A 16669-nucleotide genomic window follows, 5' to 3' on the forward strand; every position below is an offset into this window, starting at 1 on the left:
GTCGTTAATGATGAGCTGGGCTGTAAAATCAGCTATAAACAAAATGAAATGATAAGCCTAACTTCATTATGCAGACAAGAAAATGAGAAAGGTGAGCACACAGCAGGAAGGAAGAGAAATGCAATACATTTTCTTTAGAATATTCCAGCATATCAAGTTGTGATCTGTGATCTAGTTGCTTTATTCTGAACATTAACTGTGAACAAAGAAATGGGAGGCTTTTTTCATCTCGTGGTAGGTTTTTATGTAGTGTAGAAGCTGTTTCTGAAAATAACGATGTCAACTTAAAGCCCCGAATTTGTTTTGAAGTATAAACTATTCTCTGGGACTCCTGCTCATCGCTCTGTTTTCTGGAGCTTAGGCTGTCTCCCTAATGCCACTGCCCCAGTGACCTTCACCTGGGCTCCCTGGCACTGCCACAGCTGATGTTCCCAGTTTCTAGGGATCCTCCCCATCTGTGTCCCCTCTTCCAGCTTCTGTCCTCACTTATGACCCAGTTGCCCAGTTAGGTCGTTGTGGTTTTTACTTGGTTCCTTGGCCAGCTGATACCCAACACTTCTACTTTGGGAGCAAACAACTGAAACAGAGTTAGGATCACTTGAGAAAATAAAAGGGAACATATTGGGAGAGTATAGGGAAGTGCATGGCATTGAGGGGCCGGTGAAGAAGCCGGCATGTGGCAGATGGGAAAAACGTCTGGATGGTGTCTTGAGAGCACCTGAGCGCCTGCCCGGAAGCAAATGAGACTTATACCAAGTTGTTTTTTATCTTCACATCAAAGTCCTAGGGAAATTAAGTCCTCTAGCTGAGCTTGAGCTTTAGGTCATGTGCCTGCCCTTTGTCTCCACCAGGCACCGAAATGAATGATTGGCCAAAGGAACCCCTCTGACTTCCACTGAGGGAGTTAGGGCAGGCCTGGCCCCTTGGGGTACCACTGAGACTTCACAAAGTGAGGCAAGGGAGAACTCCCCACAGGGAATCCAACTACTGGAGGAGGGCAAAGACTCTGGGCTGCCAGGAATGAATGAATGAATGAACGAACAGATAAATAAGATAAATGTTCACTGCACTTTTTTACTATTTCAAAACAATATATTTGATTTTGCTACTTGGCAATTTAACTTTTTAACTTTTTTTTTAATAGAAAAATATTAGTTTGTTCTACAAGTCTTATTGGTTTATTATTATTATTATATCACCACCATTGTCAATGTCATAATCATTTTCACAGTGGATACTGTAGAGACCTGTTGGCATGTAAAGTTTTTTGTGGGGATTTTTTTAATTAATGTTTTTTCACTTTGAGGATCCAGATTCCGTTTAGTCTCTGTCACATCCTTCACCTTCAATGCAGTCCCCACAGACCACAAAGGACTTGTCTCCTCTTTCTACCCATGCTGAGGTCAATCTGCAAATACAGGGGCATGGACATCCAGTGATACAACTTCCTCTTAGTCTCTGTTGGCTTCAATTTTTTTTTTTCTTTTGCTTTCAACAGTTGGTGCTTTTATGAGAAACTTTAAAATGGTTCTGCCCTTTGCTAAACTCCTTGCTTGAATAAAGGTACTAACAGAGGTCGTGTCTTCTAATTATGTTTACTGCTTAATCAGATCAACTTTGGGGGTGGATTTTGGCAGGCAGCAGTTTATTTCAAGGATAACAAGTTCATGTTCCAACACTCTACGGCTGATGCCAGCAGTTTGAAAACAGAAAAACAAAAAGCTCATTGACTTTTCATCCAGAGGCTTTGTTTTTGTTTTTGTTTTTCCAGATGGAAGCATGTAGTAAGTGACAGTGGATTACTAAAACATAACCATTCCACATATGTGCTTGAAGAGGTTTTGTGCCCTTAAGAGGCCTTTGGTGATCAAATGGAATTTTGTATAACATGCAAATCAAAGCTTTTGATAGTTCTTTGAAAACTTGGCCTATTATAATTTATGTATGTCCCAAGAAAAGTTTTAAGAATCTGAGACATTAAGAATATTCTTTCTCCTCAAAGACCAGATATTTGTATGTATTCATCTGTGCTGAGTCATGCTGGAATCAGTTGAATGAACATTTATCAAGAATCTTTGAAGGAAGATAGGGTTACTGGTTGAGTGTGGGGGCTGGAGTTAGACTTTCTGGGTCCTCTCCAAGTACCATCATTTAATAGCTGTATGATCTTGGGAAAGTTACTTAACGACTCCATGCCTTAGTTCTCTTTATTTTGAAACTTAGAGTAATAACAAGAATGTTTATCTTTCAGGTGTAGTGTAAGAATAAATGATTATGTAAAAGATGCAGAAGGCAGTATGGTAAACACTATGTAAATTTTCAAGTTATGGCTGTAGGCTCTGTTCTAGGGTATGAAAGAGATTGGTGTTGACAGGGGGAAGAGAGAAAGAGGAAGAGGAGCTGGAAGTCTGTGTAGGGTCAGACACATAAACACATGTTAACATAATGTAGCCACTTGTAGACAGAGGTAGAGCAGGACAGTGCCTAAGCGCTAAGAAGAGCGCAGGCCCTTCATGAACTGTTGTCTCGTAGACCTGAACCAAGTATGTAAGGATGAAAACAACCCAAATTAGCCATAATGATCAAAATCAAGAACTGACTGTATTGAGTAAGAAAAGTTTGTAATAGTTCTAGATAAGGCGATGTCCCTGTGTCAGAGGCCCTGCTTCTGGTTACTCCTCTGTTCTAAACAGTGAACTCATTGACCATCCCTTGGACATATGGTCTCATTAAGGCCTCTCTTACTACATGGGGTGGTTTTGCTTGGCAGTGCTGTGAACAGTCTTACAGAGTGTCTTAGGACAGACCTTTGCGTTGGAGAAAATCCAACTTTCAGTTAAGCCCCAGCCTTTCCAGCTGAGGCCTCCTCTTACAAAAAAAGATCTCACCATATGATGTATTTTTAGGAGATACAGATGCAGGCCCCCCTCACGGCTTTGTAGTTCCACTGGCAAGAATCGTACACACAAAAGCGTAAGAAGCCTGAACTTGTGTCTTATCAGAGGCTCAAAGAGAGTAATTGGTCCAAACTGAAATAGCTGTGAAGAGAAAGCAGGATTTGAACCCAAGTTTGATATACAAGAATATGTAAGCTTTGCTACACCCATTTTTTACTTTGTTTTCTAACTTAAATAAGCCCAGTATAAAAAAGAGAGAGAGGGAGAATGGGAGAGTGGGGGGAGGGATTGGTTCATAATAATAGCTGCAAGGTATATTTTCTTTAATTCTTTGTGCCAAGAAACTATTCTGATATCCTAACCTGGAAAGAGGGTAACTGCATAGCTCCAGCTGAGCCTGGTAACAGTCCACAATTTTACATTGTTTGGAGTAAAAAATACTGTAGTAACACAATTTGGTAAAATCCCTTCTACCCCCCAAATGTTAGAAATACCTGAAAAGGCAGAGGCTGCATTTTTCTTTTATTTGCAATGTAGTTAAGGGTCTCTTTGAATCGCATTCATGAAGTATTTAAGTGATCTATGGACCATCAATTAAGAATTTATGGCCTAGATTATTCTCCATCTCTGTAGGAAACACATTTGTTTCTTGCTTTCTGAATTGCTAAGCCAGAGATCAGCAGACCTCCCAAGGCAGAGAATATATACTGAGGATTGGCAGATTCTTTTGTAAAGGAGTAGACGGTAAATATTTTAGTCTTTGTGGGCCATACAGTCTCTTTTGCAACTACCCAACCCTGCTGTTGTCTCGGGAAAGACGCCAAAAATAATAGGCAAACACATTGGCGCGCCTGTGGCCCACAAGGCCATAGTTTGCTTACCAATAAGATAAACATTGTGATAGTGAAATTATAATGTTACTATATCCTGTGGTACCTTTCTGGCTTAGCATCAAGTGTTGATCAGCTTCAGGAATGGTTCTGACCACGTATTGGCCTTGGTTGAAATCTCTTCTCAACTGCTTTCTAGGTCTGTAACTTTAGAAAAAAAGGTCTTAATCTCTCTGAACTTCAATTTCCTCATCTGTAGTATGGAGGTACAATAATTCTACCCAACCAATGAGTTACTGAAGGGATAAAAGGAGACAGTCAGTCCATGGAAATGGGTGCTCAGCCCAGAACTTGATTCAAACTGAGCATTCCATTCTGTGAGTACCAGCCATCCTGAGTGAGGCATTGTGCTGCCTCAGGACAGAGCAGGGTCGGAATTGAAGAGAACCACAAATCCTTCTTACTTTCCTTTCCTGTTACCCTTGGGTTGAATGCTGCTCATTAATTTTTTTTAACGTTTGTTTTCTAATCAGGAATTTGGGGATGGTTCTTGTGACCTATTGTCCAGTGACACCAGTAAAACAAATTGATCTTCTATAAACTCAGAGATACACCTGAAAGCAGTGGCTTTTCTTATTGTTTCTGTTCATTTTCTTTTTTTTTTTTTAAGATTTTTATTTTTAAGCAATCTTTACACCCAACATGGGGCTCAAACTCACAACGCAGAGACCAAGAGTCGTATGTTCTACCTACTGAGCCATCCCTGCTCCCCTGTTTCTGTTATTTTTCAAGAGGCATGGAGGAGAACTATGAGGTACATGAATTAGGATCCTGAATTGAATGGGAGATTTTTCTTTGTAATCATCACTGGGATTATTAATCGGGATCGGGATCCAGCTGTATAATTAATGAATACTACATGTCTTTGTAGAATAAATGCATATAAGTTGCTTGGTTCCACTAAAACAGTTGGGGTTATGAAACCATAGCATCAAGAGAGCAAATAGAAAAGCCTGGTTCTGGAAGCAAGAGCAGCCTGGCCAGTTACAGCAACGTGGAAAGTTTTGCCTTTGGCCAGTTGTTTATTTCCCTTTATCCACAAACTAGTCATTGTAAAATGAGAGACTGGAAAAACATAGCAGAAAAATATCACAGAGAGAACATAAAGGTCAAAAACAACAATGGAAAAAGCAGTGTGTTCTTAGGATTCAAGTTACTCCACCCACATCAGCTTGCCTGTTATGAATATTATTACTTCCTCTGGCCATCACTAAACAATGCCTGATCCGAGCAGGGGCTATGCTTCCACAGGCCTAATTGTCTGTTCCTCGGGTGAAATATAATTGAGAGTCACCATGCCAATCACACAGAGGGAAGGGTCAATTCCAATATGCCAGTTATATCCACGCTGAAATCAAAGTTACCTTTAAAATCTGCCTATTACCTTGCACTATTTATTTCTGGATAGAAAAATCAGAAGTTTTCCTGGTTAAAAATTGGAATTTTTTAAAGCCATTATTACCACTCTGACCCAGATTTTTCCCCTGTGACTAGAAACACTTTGGGTAATTTCCATTTTAAATATTACATTAAAATTCTAGGTCTATGTGGCAGCTGTTGGACCTCACCATAGGGCGATTGAAGGATACTGATGATTTTACTGGAGAACCCAAATGTCAGCATTTGTATATCTTTTGTCTTGGGTGGGTCAGTTTCTGAGAAAATTCCTCCAGGCTCCTCCCGAGAAGTCTAATCCTGGCTATTCAGAGAGCTTTTTAAGGAGGACAAACTGAGATCCCACTGTTCAGAATACAGATTCTCCCATAATCTACCTTTAAGGTACAGCTCTTCCCCCTTCCCTCGGCTGTACCTGTTGTTCCTGAGTGCAGGATCTCTCTAACTCTATTTTTCCAGAGAGTAAAACTCCTGCCTTTTGCTGGGATGGGGAAAGAATAATGAAAAAAGTCACTTAGCTTTTAAGGGTAGGGATGAGGATCTGAGGTTTAACTGCTCCTGATACAGATTTAGTCTGTGTTCAACCACACCCCACCCACCAAAAAATCCCAGCTACCTGCCATACATTTGAAGTCCCTGAAGCAACCTGGGTAAGTGTGGAGTCTGCTGCTTCAGATGATGTTGCCCTTGGATTGGTCTCTAGCCCCTTGTAAGTTCTGTAAGTTCTGTCCTCTGGAGAGTTCCTCAGATGTCCAGCCAGTGGATTTTAAGTGGGACTGTCTCTGCTGGTTATTTCACTGAACGTTCAACAGAGATTACAGTGCCCTTGCATATTTCCCCAACACGGTTTTAACACTTTGTATGAAATCCTTCTATTAATCTTACCTTTAAATTTAAAACTAGGGGCACCTGGATGGCTCAGTCAGTTGAGTGTCCAGCTCTTGATTTTGGCTCAGGTCACGATCGCACAGTTTGTGAGATTGAGCCCCGCGATCTTGGGATTCTCTCTCCCCCTCTCTCTCTCTGCCCCTCCCCCTCCAAAAAATAAATAAGTAAACGTTAAAAAAAAAATAAGTTAAAAACTGAATGAAAGTATGTTATCTGGGAGAGGTAGTAGTGCATTAAAGTTGCCCAGAAACTAGGTTGTTATGCTTTCTCCTTGCTCTCTCTCATCAGCTGTCCCCCTCCCGCATTTAATCCTCAAGAATTCCGGAAGTTTTCTTTCCAAGTGGCCCTCCAACCCGTTTTCTTTCATCATTCCCCTGCCCCCACCTCCCTGCATGTGAGGGAACGAGGGACTCTAGAACCAAACTACAATCCTCTAGGGTCCCATTTCTGCCACTTACCAGCTGTGTAGTTGTGTACAGGTTAAATGTGTGGGCTAGTTATGAATGAGAAATGGCTCCTCTCCTGCCCCCACTTGCCCCTTGAATCGTCTCCAAAATTTCAGTGCTATTCTGTGGGCGTTCCCCAGGTATTTGGTTATGGCAGTGCAAGCAGACTAATACAGTGACATTTAAGCAAGGTTGGTTTTTTTTTTTACCTTTTTGAGCAAAACCTCATTTCCTTGTCTGCAACTTGTAAAATAATAATTATACCTGCATTTGTTTATTTATTTATTTTAATTAGCCCAGGCCTGGTACATGGGAAATGTTAATTTCCAATAAAACATAATAGGGAGGCCAGTCTAGTAATGATATATTTTTGTAGATGCTCTCCATTTTTTTTTAAAGGAAGGTTGTAAGTGAACAAAAGAAGCAAGGAAGGAAAAAACTGAATTAACCTGAGCATGCAGTTTTGTTCTCCAGAGAATTATCCCATCCCACCCCCTCTGCTTCATATGCGGTCAGCATGTTTGTTTAGTTGTGCACAACCACACACTGCCTTCATTATTTTCCAGAGAAGCATATTTAATAAAGTGACACGATTCACAAATTTTGGAAAACCTGACTTAGATGGATGCAATGGACATTTCAAATGAAGGTTCATGAAACTGAGTAAAACATGAAAGAAACTGACAGTATTCCTAACTAGTATTCTGTTGTTCTTTTTTTTTTTTTTTAATGTATTAATTGTAGGTCTGGAGTTCAAACTCTGCCCCACAATGCCAAGGTTCACTACAACTACGCCAATTTCCTGAAGGATCAAGGTCGGAACCGGGAAGCCATCTACCACTACAGAACAGCCCTCAGGTAAGCGCCCTAGGACTGTTTCCCTGCTGTGCTTCTCAGGTTCATTCACTCACCCTCCCAGTGTGTGTGGGGGGGGGAGGAGGGGGGCGGGCAATGAACATCTCCTTGGAGGTGGTATGGATCCTGGACTCCCCATCTTCTGTTCAGTGCTCAAGTCTGTTGTGAATGTGGTAACTCTGCCTTGCTACTAATTCTTGGTGTTTTCCTGTAAAAGTTTCCATTGCTACACGATACTCAAGTGACACCCAGTCAAATACACATATGCAGAAGAACAGGAGTTGGTTGTCAAAAATACACCAGTAAACTCTGAGAACGTGTATTCCAGTGAATTCTCACTTCAGGCTTCCCGTTATCAGAAAGGATTTATATGAAGGCATTTGAGTATGGAAATGAAATAAATACCCTGATAGTTGTATTCAATAGAAAGAGTACTAGAAGACACTTGATTACCATGCTGGGAATATGTTAATAAGGGGCGTGTGTGTGTGTGTGTGTGTGTGTGTGTGTGTGTGTATAAACAGCCCTGACACTCTTCTTGTACTCATCTCCCTGTATTCATTTGGAAGAGACTATACTAAACAGAGCTTTACATGTCACTTTAAGAGAAACTACAAATGTAAGCCTATATTACCAGTGGCAGCCTCTATTGCTCTTGAATACTCACAATTGCAATCCTGGCTTTCAAGATGGTCTTATCTAAAAGATCCCACATGATAAATGTCTTTAATCTGGAACATGTGGAGGCAGGAGAACTATACATAGCTTGGAATCTCCAAATGGTTAAAACACAGACAGGTGAGTCTTCTCTTTTATTGAGTACTGTGAGACTCATGGAAGCTTTTTAGAGAGGTTTCCATACCCCTGCAGATTGGCCCCCTTTTGGTTGAATTTTGGGCTAGTGTTCCACTTTGGGATATGCTTAAAGTATGCATACCAAACAAATAGATATTTCTCTGAAGCATGTACTAGCATTGTCTCAAAGCTTAGTTTGAAATCATCATTCTGAAAGTCACTGGCCTGATTTTTTAAATTATCCTTTTGAACGGTGTTCTTACATAAGTATATTATTCATCAACTGAAATATTTTAGACTTCAGGGTCTCTTAGCATTCAATATGATAAAAATTTTAAACTGTGCACGTCAAGTTCACTATCAAATACTATTCCAAAGATCCAAGAAATGGAAGTCCCAGAGGAAAATTGTAACAAAACTTTTTTTAAGGAAAATAGGTTTTTTATTTAGGAATAAAAGATCATTTTTAAGATTTAATTCAGATTTCTATTCTTTCACTGGAAGCCAGTTTACCCAAATGTTTACAATACTTCCCTCTGGTTAGTGAGTAGATTAATTTTTTTCTGTATATTTTGTACTCCAGATGTTCCACAATGAACATGTATTATTTTTGCAATGAGGAGATATCTTTTTTAAAGAGGCATATTCCTTCAAGGGTACAAATAAAGTATGTTTTGGCTTAATGGTTAATTGATGTTTCAGGATTTCAGGTGAGCATTCTTGAAGAGAAGAAAAGAGCAGTAAGTTTGCCTGAAAAGTATTCGTTGAAAGGAAGTATTATCAGAATCTTTTAAAATTTATTGCATTCCAGCAGACTATTTTCTGTCAAGTTCAAACAGAAAAATAAGGCAGACCCTAAGGCACTGCTTGGGGCAAAAGTATAAATTACATAAAATTCTCTAGCAGCTGATTTTACAGAATTATAGTAGCTGGTTGGGTACTACCGTTTTTTTTCCCATGAAACAATAAAAATAAATGTTTGCTTCGGCAACTGTGCTTCTGGAAGAAACATGTCCCTTGAGAAGTGGGGGGAAAACAATTAAAGCTATAAATACACCGCATAGTAATTAGTGAAATATTTCATCCTCTCACACCAGGCTCAAAATACTTCTGATTTAAGTAGCATCATTTTTGTGTGGATACCTCTGTGGTGAATTTTCAATGGATCTGGGTTTGTTTTTTTGTTTGTTTGCTTTTAAATAAATTGTCACTCTTTGTGCTAGAGAGAAAAGGAAAATACCAGGACTATTCATCATTTTCATGATTATTTATCCGAGATGACTGGAAGACTGCCCTTATTTTATTTTATCTTTTAATTTTTTTTAATGTTTATTTTTGAGAAAGAGAGTCAGAGTGTGAACAGGAAAGGCAGAGAGAGGGAGACACAGAATCTGAAGCAGGCTCCGGGTTCTAAGCTGTCAGCTCAGAGCCCGATGTGGGACTCAAACTCACAAACTGTGAGATCATGACCTGAGCCAAAGTCAGACGCTTAAACAACTGAGCCACCCAGGCACCCCTGCCCTTATTTTAATATTGTTCTTTCTTTGTGGAAGTTGCTGAGACAGAGCTCTCCCCCACCCCCCGCTCTGACTCCTTCCTCCGTGTTTCAACTTTAGTGTATCTGATGGTTTCCATATTTGCACACAGCAAGAAAGAGAATGATTAGGAAAATGCAGGGCTAACGGCACTATTATCTGAAATCAGTCCCAACAATTATCCATTTTTGTTGTAATGACTGGGTAGATCCCAAAGGCAATGATGAAATTAGTCATTAGGGTTGTATCTATACCAATATCATTTTGGCTGGCTTACAATGCTGGAAATAATGCTACATTAAATTGGTAATTATATATGCCATGAATATTCTGCTTCTTTTAAACCTTATTCTATGTTTTAGACAACAAAGAAGCACCACTAACTTCTCCTCCCTTTTGGTGTACCTCATTTATTATATTTCTGTAGTGCAAGGAAAATCTCCCCTGGAAAATGCTGCAGCTGAGGTTATAGATTCAGATTAAGACCCAAATCAGCAAAGGAAAATGGCAAAACTCTTCTCTCAAATCCTCAGTGAACACAAGTGTTAGCTTTGTTTTGCTGTGAGGGGCAGCTCTCATGTTTATACCTATTCCAGGCTCTATAAAGTTCAGGATTCCATATGGTGGAATATCAGAACAGCACTGGTGGATCTGCCATTTGCCTCCAGAGCTTGCCGACCATTGTTCAAAACCTGGAGAAAGTTTCTAACATTGCATCTCACATGAGGGGAGTAGAAAGTTCAGAGACCACCCAATATCTTACCTCTTCCTGCACAAAAACTCCATGAAATGACTCATCCAGGAAGCCCACAAGGAGAGATGGTGGCCCTGCCTGGATAAAGTGCAGAAGATACTGCATGTGCCCTTGGCCAGTGGCCTGTTGATTTGCTTCAAAAGTCAGTTAAAAGTGGAGAATCGTAAGACAAATTATGCACATTCTTGAATGATTTATTGTACCCTCAAGTTTCACATGTACATACATTCACCAATCTTCAAATATCAAACCAAGCTTTTTCCTTTGGGTAAGAGTCAACTGATTATAACCTGCAAAAATCGCATCCATAAATCATTTCTCTGATGATCAGGTTTTGATACTTTAAAGGGGCGTAAAAATGTAATGACTGAGATTTTTCTGATTTTCCTCCTGTAGTCTTTTACAGTTACTCTTACATCTAATTCCACAGCAATTTCTTGAGCAGCTTCTCTTTTTTGAGTATTTCCAGAGTATTTCCTTAGCTTCTATATAAATAACAGCTCTCTTTTTTTCCACATTTATATTTTGTCAATTTGCAAAATGTTTCATTACATTGTACAGTTGCAATAAAAACTAAAACTGTAGTAAATCTGTCAATAAACACAACTGGCTTTTACTCATACAACTCAACTTACAGAATGAAAAATGCCCAGGCTTATATGGGGCGCCTGGGTGGCGCAGTCGGTTAAGCGTCCGACTTCAGCCAGGTCACGATCTCGCGGTCCGTGAGTTCGAGCCCCGCGTCAGGCTCTGGGCTGATGGCTCACAGCCTGGAGCCTGTTTCCGATTCTGTGTCTCCCTCTCTCTCTGCCCCTCCCCCGTTCATGCTCTGTCTCTCTCTGTCCCAAAAATAAATAAAAACGTTGAAAAAAAAATAAATTAAAAAAAAAATGCCCAGGCTTATAGAGAAAGTTTATTAAGTTGTGGATATTTCCAGAGAATAGAGAACATCTGGAAATCTGATGACATAGTGAAGAGACTATTTTAAAAGATTTTTCACTACAGGTGATAGAGTCATGGAAATTGTTTTTCATTTTATACTTAAATTCCCTGCATGACTCAGTTACTGGTTGGTTAAAATGGGCTGGCCATCAAGAGCCCCCCCCACCTGGGAATGAATAGAGTTCACCTTTGTCCAGGTGAGTCAGGAAGGCCTCCCCACTGTCAGCAGCAAATTGTCCCATGTTCTATGGAACAGTTGTTCGCGTAGATGCCCTCTTCCTCCTGGCGCACTACACCCAGAGTATCTCCAGTGATTGGATATCAGTGCTATGTAGGATTCCCTCCTAATACAAGGGCTGTGATCTTCAGTCACCCAGACAGCTGTTTCTTTCTCACAGGTATGCTTTCAACATGAAATACACAGTAAATCATCTGAGATTTCCACCTTCCCATACTCCTATCAAGCAGGAGATACATTACCCTTTCCTGAGGGTACTCAAATATGCTTGGGCAGCCAGGGGACCCTTAGAGCAGCCTTTTCCATTCCCGATACATCTGTTGTTGATGTTCTAAACAGAAAATCTGAAGGGAATGAATGGACTATTCGAAGGGGATAGAAGTCCTTGACCAAGCTCTTTTCTATTTGCATAATTAAAAGGGAAGAAATGTGCTTTTAATGCTCCTGTACCAAAGAAATCTCTACTAGCTATTTAATTAGCTAACATGTGGGACAGCATAGAACTAAAAATCTTCCTGATTGGAATTTTTTTAATGTTTATTTATTTATTGGGGGGGGGGTGGTGAAGAGAGAGAGAGAGAGCTGGGAGGGACATAGAGACAGGGAGAGGATCCCAAGCAAGGAATCCCTTTGGGGCTCAAACTCACAAACCGTGAGATCAAGACCTGAGTTGAAATCAACAGGCAGATGCTTAATCGACTGAGCCACTCAGGAGCCCCTGACTGCATTTTTTTAATGCAAAAAATAGAGACTTGTCATGATAATAGCAACCACAGATAGCATTCTTTGCACTCTGTCCTGCGTGGATAACCAGAACTCTGCAAGGAGACTCCATTAGACTGTAGGAGTACATGGGGAAAACAGATAGTAATGAAAGAATCGAAGAAACAGCATTATCATTAGAGTCTAAAGAAATCTAACTATGTGTAATTAACCCACTGTTCACTAATGTTCTTAGTTTATCAATAAGATTGCTTTATATAATTCCTTTGAAAAATGCTGTCTATAAAGCTGGTAGCGTGTGAACATTTTTTTTTTCTTAAATCAGGATTTATTGGCTGTTTTAAAAGTCCTTCATTACACAGCCTATTTTAAGTGAACATTTAAAATAACTCTTACGAGTGAAAGTGACCTTGGATACCAGCTGCCATGTATTTCTGGAAAGAATTAAAATTCCAGGACCATTTGTTAGCCAGGTTTAACAAGTGGAGATAGGCTTTTCTGCCCGTGTGGTATTTTCGTTTATAAAAGTCTAAATACACTTTCCAGTATCACAAGTAGACAGTTGAAATTAGTTTTATGTTTTTGTTGATGAAATAATAACTTTACTGTATATATTTTGTGTTAATTAAGAATAGCAGTTTTATTCCTTAAATCCAAGAAGTTAAGCCCTATTTCATTTAGAAAACTAGAATTGACTCATATTATGGCCATACTTATGGACTAAATTTCTGAATGAAGGTTGTGTAATTTCTACTCAAGAACATTTCCAGGGTCACCTGGGTGGCTCAGTCGGTTGAGCATCTGACTTTGGATCAGGTCATGATCTCATGGTTTGTGAGTTCAAGCCCCTCAGGCTCTGCACTGACAGCATGGATCTTTCTTGGGATTCTCTCTCTGCCCCTCCCCCGCTCACACTCTCTCCCCAAAATAAACAAACATTTAAAATAACAACAGGGGCGCCTGGGTGGCGCAGTCGGTTAAGCGTCCGACTTCAGCCAGGTCACGATCTCGCGGTCCGTGAGTTCGAGCCCCGCGTCAGGCTCTGGGCTGATGGCTCAGAGCCTGGAGCCTGTTTCCGATTCTGTGTCTCCCTCTCTCTCTGCCCCTCCCCCGTTCATGCTCTGTCTCTCTCTGTCCCAAAAATAAATAAACGTTGAAAAAAAAATAAAATAACAACAAAAATATTTCACTCCGTCGTCTTCTTCTTCTTCTTCTTCTTCTTCTTCTTCTTCTTCTTCTTTTCCCTGCCTTATACCACTTTCACTTTAAAAACTTGCTGTGCTTCCCCAGGAAACAGAATCCCTGGGGCAGGGATTTGCATGCAGGAAGTCTATTAAGAAGTGCTCTCTGGAACACCAGGGAAGGAAGCCAGGGAAGCAGGATGGTCAATGCGGGGGAGGGTTGAGGGCAGTGCAGTCCCAGGGCTTCAGCTGACCCCTTAGGAAGCTCTGGAGTTGGGAGGGCCCCTCAGGGTTGCCAAGAATGGAGGCAAGAAGTGGAACCTTTATGCCCCCTTATCAACCAATCACTGCCCCAGGCAGGGCGGGTAGCCTCTAGTGAGGCAGTTCCCCCGAGGCGGAGAGCAATGCCCAGAGAAGACCCCCATGTGAGCTGTCAGCAAGTGCTTCAGACATGGGTGTTGTCTGGGTGCTGTAAGACAGCATCCACTACACTAGCTTATGTTACAATTTCGTATATAAGCAATTATGACAGTTTAAACAATATCACTTAGATTTTTTATTAAAATGAAAATAGTGGTGTTACCTACTTCGTAGGGTTGGAATATTATAAGATAATTAATTTATTTCAAAGCTTAAAGCAGTGTGTGTATACCTGGCAGTGATAAACTCATTATATGTTATGACTATATCCCAAATCTGACCCTTCTCTCCACCTCCACGGCCCATCGTCTCTCACTTGGATTCCTGTCTCTCAAGGCCCCTGCAGCTAGCTCCATGCCCTGCACTGTCTTTCTCACACCTCACCTCCTGCACCTTGTCTTGACCACTCAGCTCCAGCCGTGTAGGGCTCCAGGCACACATCAGTCAGGCCACTTTCCTATTTAGGGACTCTGAATTTGTGGTTCCCTCTTCCCAGAACACCCTCTCACTCTCTAAACAGCTGCCTCACTCCTTTCCTTCAGGACTCCCTACTTATGTCATCTTGTCCCAAGGCCTTCCCGGGCCACCCCACCTAACAGTGCGGTCACCACCAACGTACTCTATTCCTCTTCTTTGCTTCATTTTATCCACTGCCTTTATCACCCTCTAACCTACTTATCATTTTGTGAATTGTCTGTCTCCCTCCACTAAAAGGAAAGCCCCAGAAGAGTAGAGATTTGTGTCCTTTCCCCCAGCCTGGAGAACAATGCCAGGAATGTGGCTCTTAGTAAATGCATGTTGGATGGATGAATGCTGCATGTAGACATCTTTGAACGGTCTCTTTTTCTTTGTGAATTACCTGAAATTTTTAAAAATGGTAATCAAGGGGGCGCTTTGGTGGCTCAGTTGGTTAAGCATCCGACTCTTGATCTCAGCCCAGGTCATCATCTCATGGTTTGTGTGATCACATCAGACTCTGCACTGACAGCGTGGAGTCTGCTTGGGATTCATTCTCTCTCTCTCTCTCTCTCTCTCTCTCTCTCTCCTGCCCCTTCCCCCCCATCAAAATAAATTAACTAAACCACTTTTTAAAAATGGTAACTGAAATACAGTGTAAAAACTAAAAACCATCAAAAGTAGATCCTTAGTTGCTTCTACAGAACATAAATTTAATCTGCCTCCAAACCCATCTTGCCCCCCTCCTCTCCAATTACCTACCCTTCTGGTTTGTCTCCTCTGAGGCTGACTCCTGTGCTCAGGAGTGCATCATTTCCAGCTCCTCAGAGATTTCGTTTAAAACCCTTCCTTTACTGGGCACTTTTCCATTAATACTTAAATATTCTCAGGCTTCTGCCATCTTTATTTATTTTTTGAAATTTTTATAATGTTTATTTATTTTTGAGAGAGAGAGAATGACAGAGTGTGAGTGGGGGAGGAGCAGAGAGAGAGGGAGACAGAATCTGAAGCAGGCTCCAGGCTTTGAGCTGTCAGCACAGAGCCCGATGAGGGGCTCGAACTGTGAAATCATGACCTGAGTGGAAGTCAGACGCTTAACCGACTAGCTACCTAGGCGTCCCTGCCATCTTTAAATAAATATGCAAACCAGCCTTTACATCTCCTGTTAGCCCTTCCTGCCATTCAGTCTGTCTCTTCCCACCTTTCAAGTAGTGAAATTTCCTGCAAGTCTCAGTGTCTTCTTCTCCCTTGTGTCCTTCTCATCACTCAACTGCAGTTGGTTCCCTCTCCACCACTGAAACTGCTTTCCTCCAGCACACCAGCTGCCTCCAGGTGGGTAACTCCTGAGGAGGACGCTGCTTGGCAGTTAAATTACTTGACTCTCAGGACCCCTGGGTGGCTCAGTCATTTAAGCTTTTGACTCTTGACTTTGGCTAAGGTCATGATCTCATGGTTTGTGAGTTTGAACCCAGCATTTGGGTTCTGCACTGACAGCGTGGAGCCTGCTCGGGATTCTGTCTCTCCCTTTCTCTGCCCCACCCCTGCTCATTCTTTCTTTCCCCCTCTCTCTCTCTCTCTTATACACACACACAAAATAAATAAATAAAACATTAAAAATAAATATATCAGTAAATTACTTGACGCTTGGCAGCATTAATTTTGTTGACTGCTCTCTCCTTTTTAGACAGGTTCTTTTTCAGCTTTTATGCTGTCATGGTTTTTCTTCTATTTCTTGAGACTCTCCTCCAAACCCTTAATAGAGGAGTCCTCAGACCCCTCTGCTAGGTCACCTTCTTTTCTCAATCTTTGCTTTCCTCCCAAGGGATTTCTTGAGTTCCAAAGGCTTTAGTTAATGTCTGTATGCTGATTAACTCTCAGATCTGTAATTTCACCACATAGCTTTCCTGTCAGAGCTATCTGTCCATCTGATTCCTGGACATTTCCACAAATTACCCTCTCTGCACCTGAGATTCACATTACCACCTTTTGTCCCAAACCTGCTCCTTTTCCTTTATTGCCTTCCTTTCTAGTTTGTGCTTAAGCTGGAGTAAAATGTTTTGTTTCCTGAGTTCTGTTTGGTTTTGCTTTCTCTCTCTGAAGCAGCCTTCCTTCCTCTTCCTATTTGTATCCCCTCCTCCCCTTCCCCCTAACTCTTACTGCCTCTCTGGTAACGCATCATCTCTCCTGGCAACACCTTGGTGATTACCATGGCTCCTGCCGTGAGCTCCTGTCTCTTATACTCCCCTCCTTCTGC

At 41.2% G+C, this 16669-nt stretch overlaps 1 protein-coding gene across 4 annotated transcripts in view; it reads left to right on the top strand.

Moving 5' to 3' along the window:
• The window catches only part of TMTC1 (transmembrane O-mannosyltransferase targeting cadherins 1), a 280253-nt gene that overhangs the window by 196089 nt on the left and 67495 nt on the right, over positions 1-16669 (top strand). For all 4 annotated transcript variants that reach the window (XM_086713729.1, XM_086713726.1, XM_086713728.1 and 1 more), the window contains one exon: positions 7261-7374. In XM_086713729.1, the coding sequence (XP_086569855.1) occupies positions 7261-7374 (114 nt within the window). The remainder of the gene's footprint in view (positions 1-7260; positions 7375-16669) is intronic.

This window comes from Puma concolor, chromosome B4 (assembly GCF_028749965.1).
Source record: "Puma concolor isolate L17-30 chromosome B4, mPumCon1.1.hap2, whole genome shotgun sequence".
Classification (NCBI taxonomy): domain Eukaryota; kingdom Metazoa; phylum Chordata; class Mammalia; order Carnivora; family Felidae; genus Puma; species Puma concolor.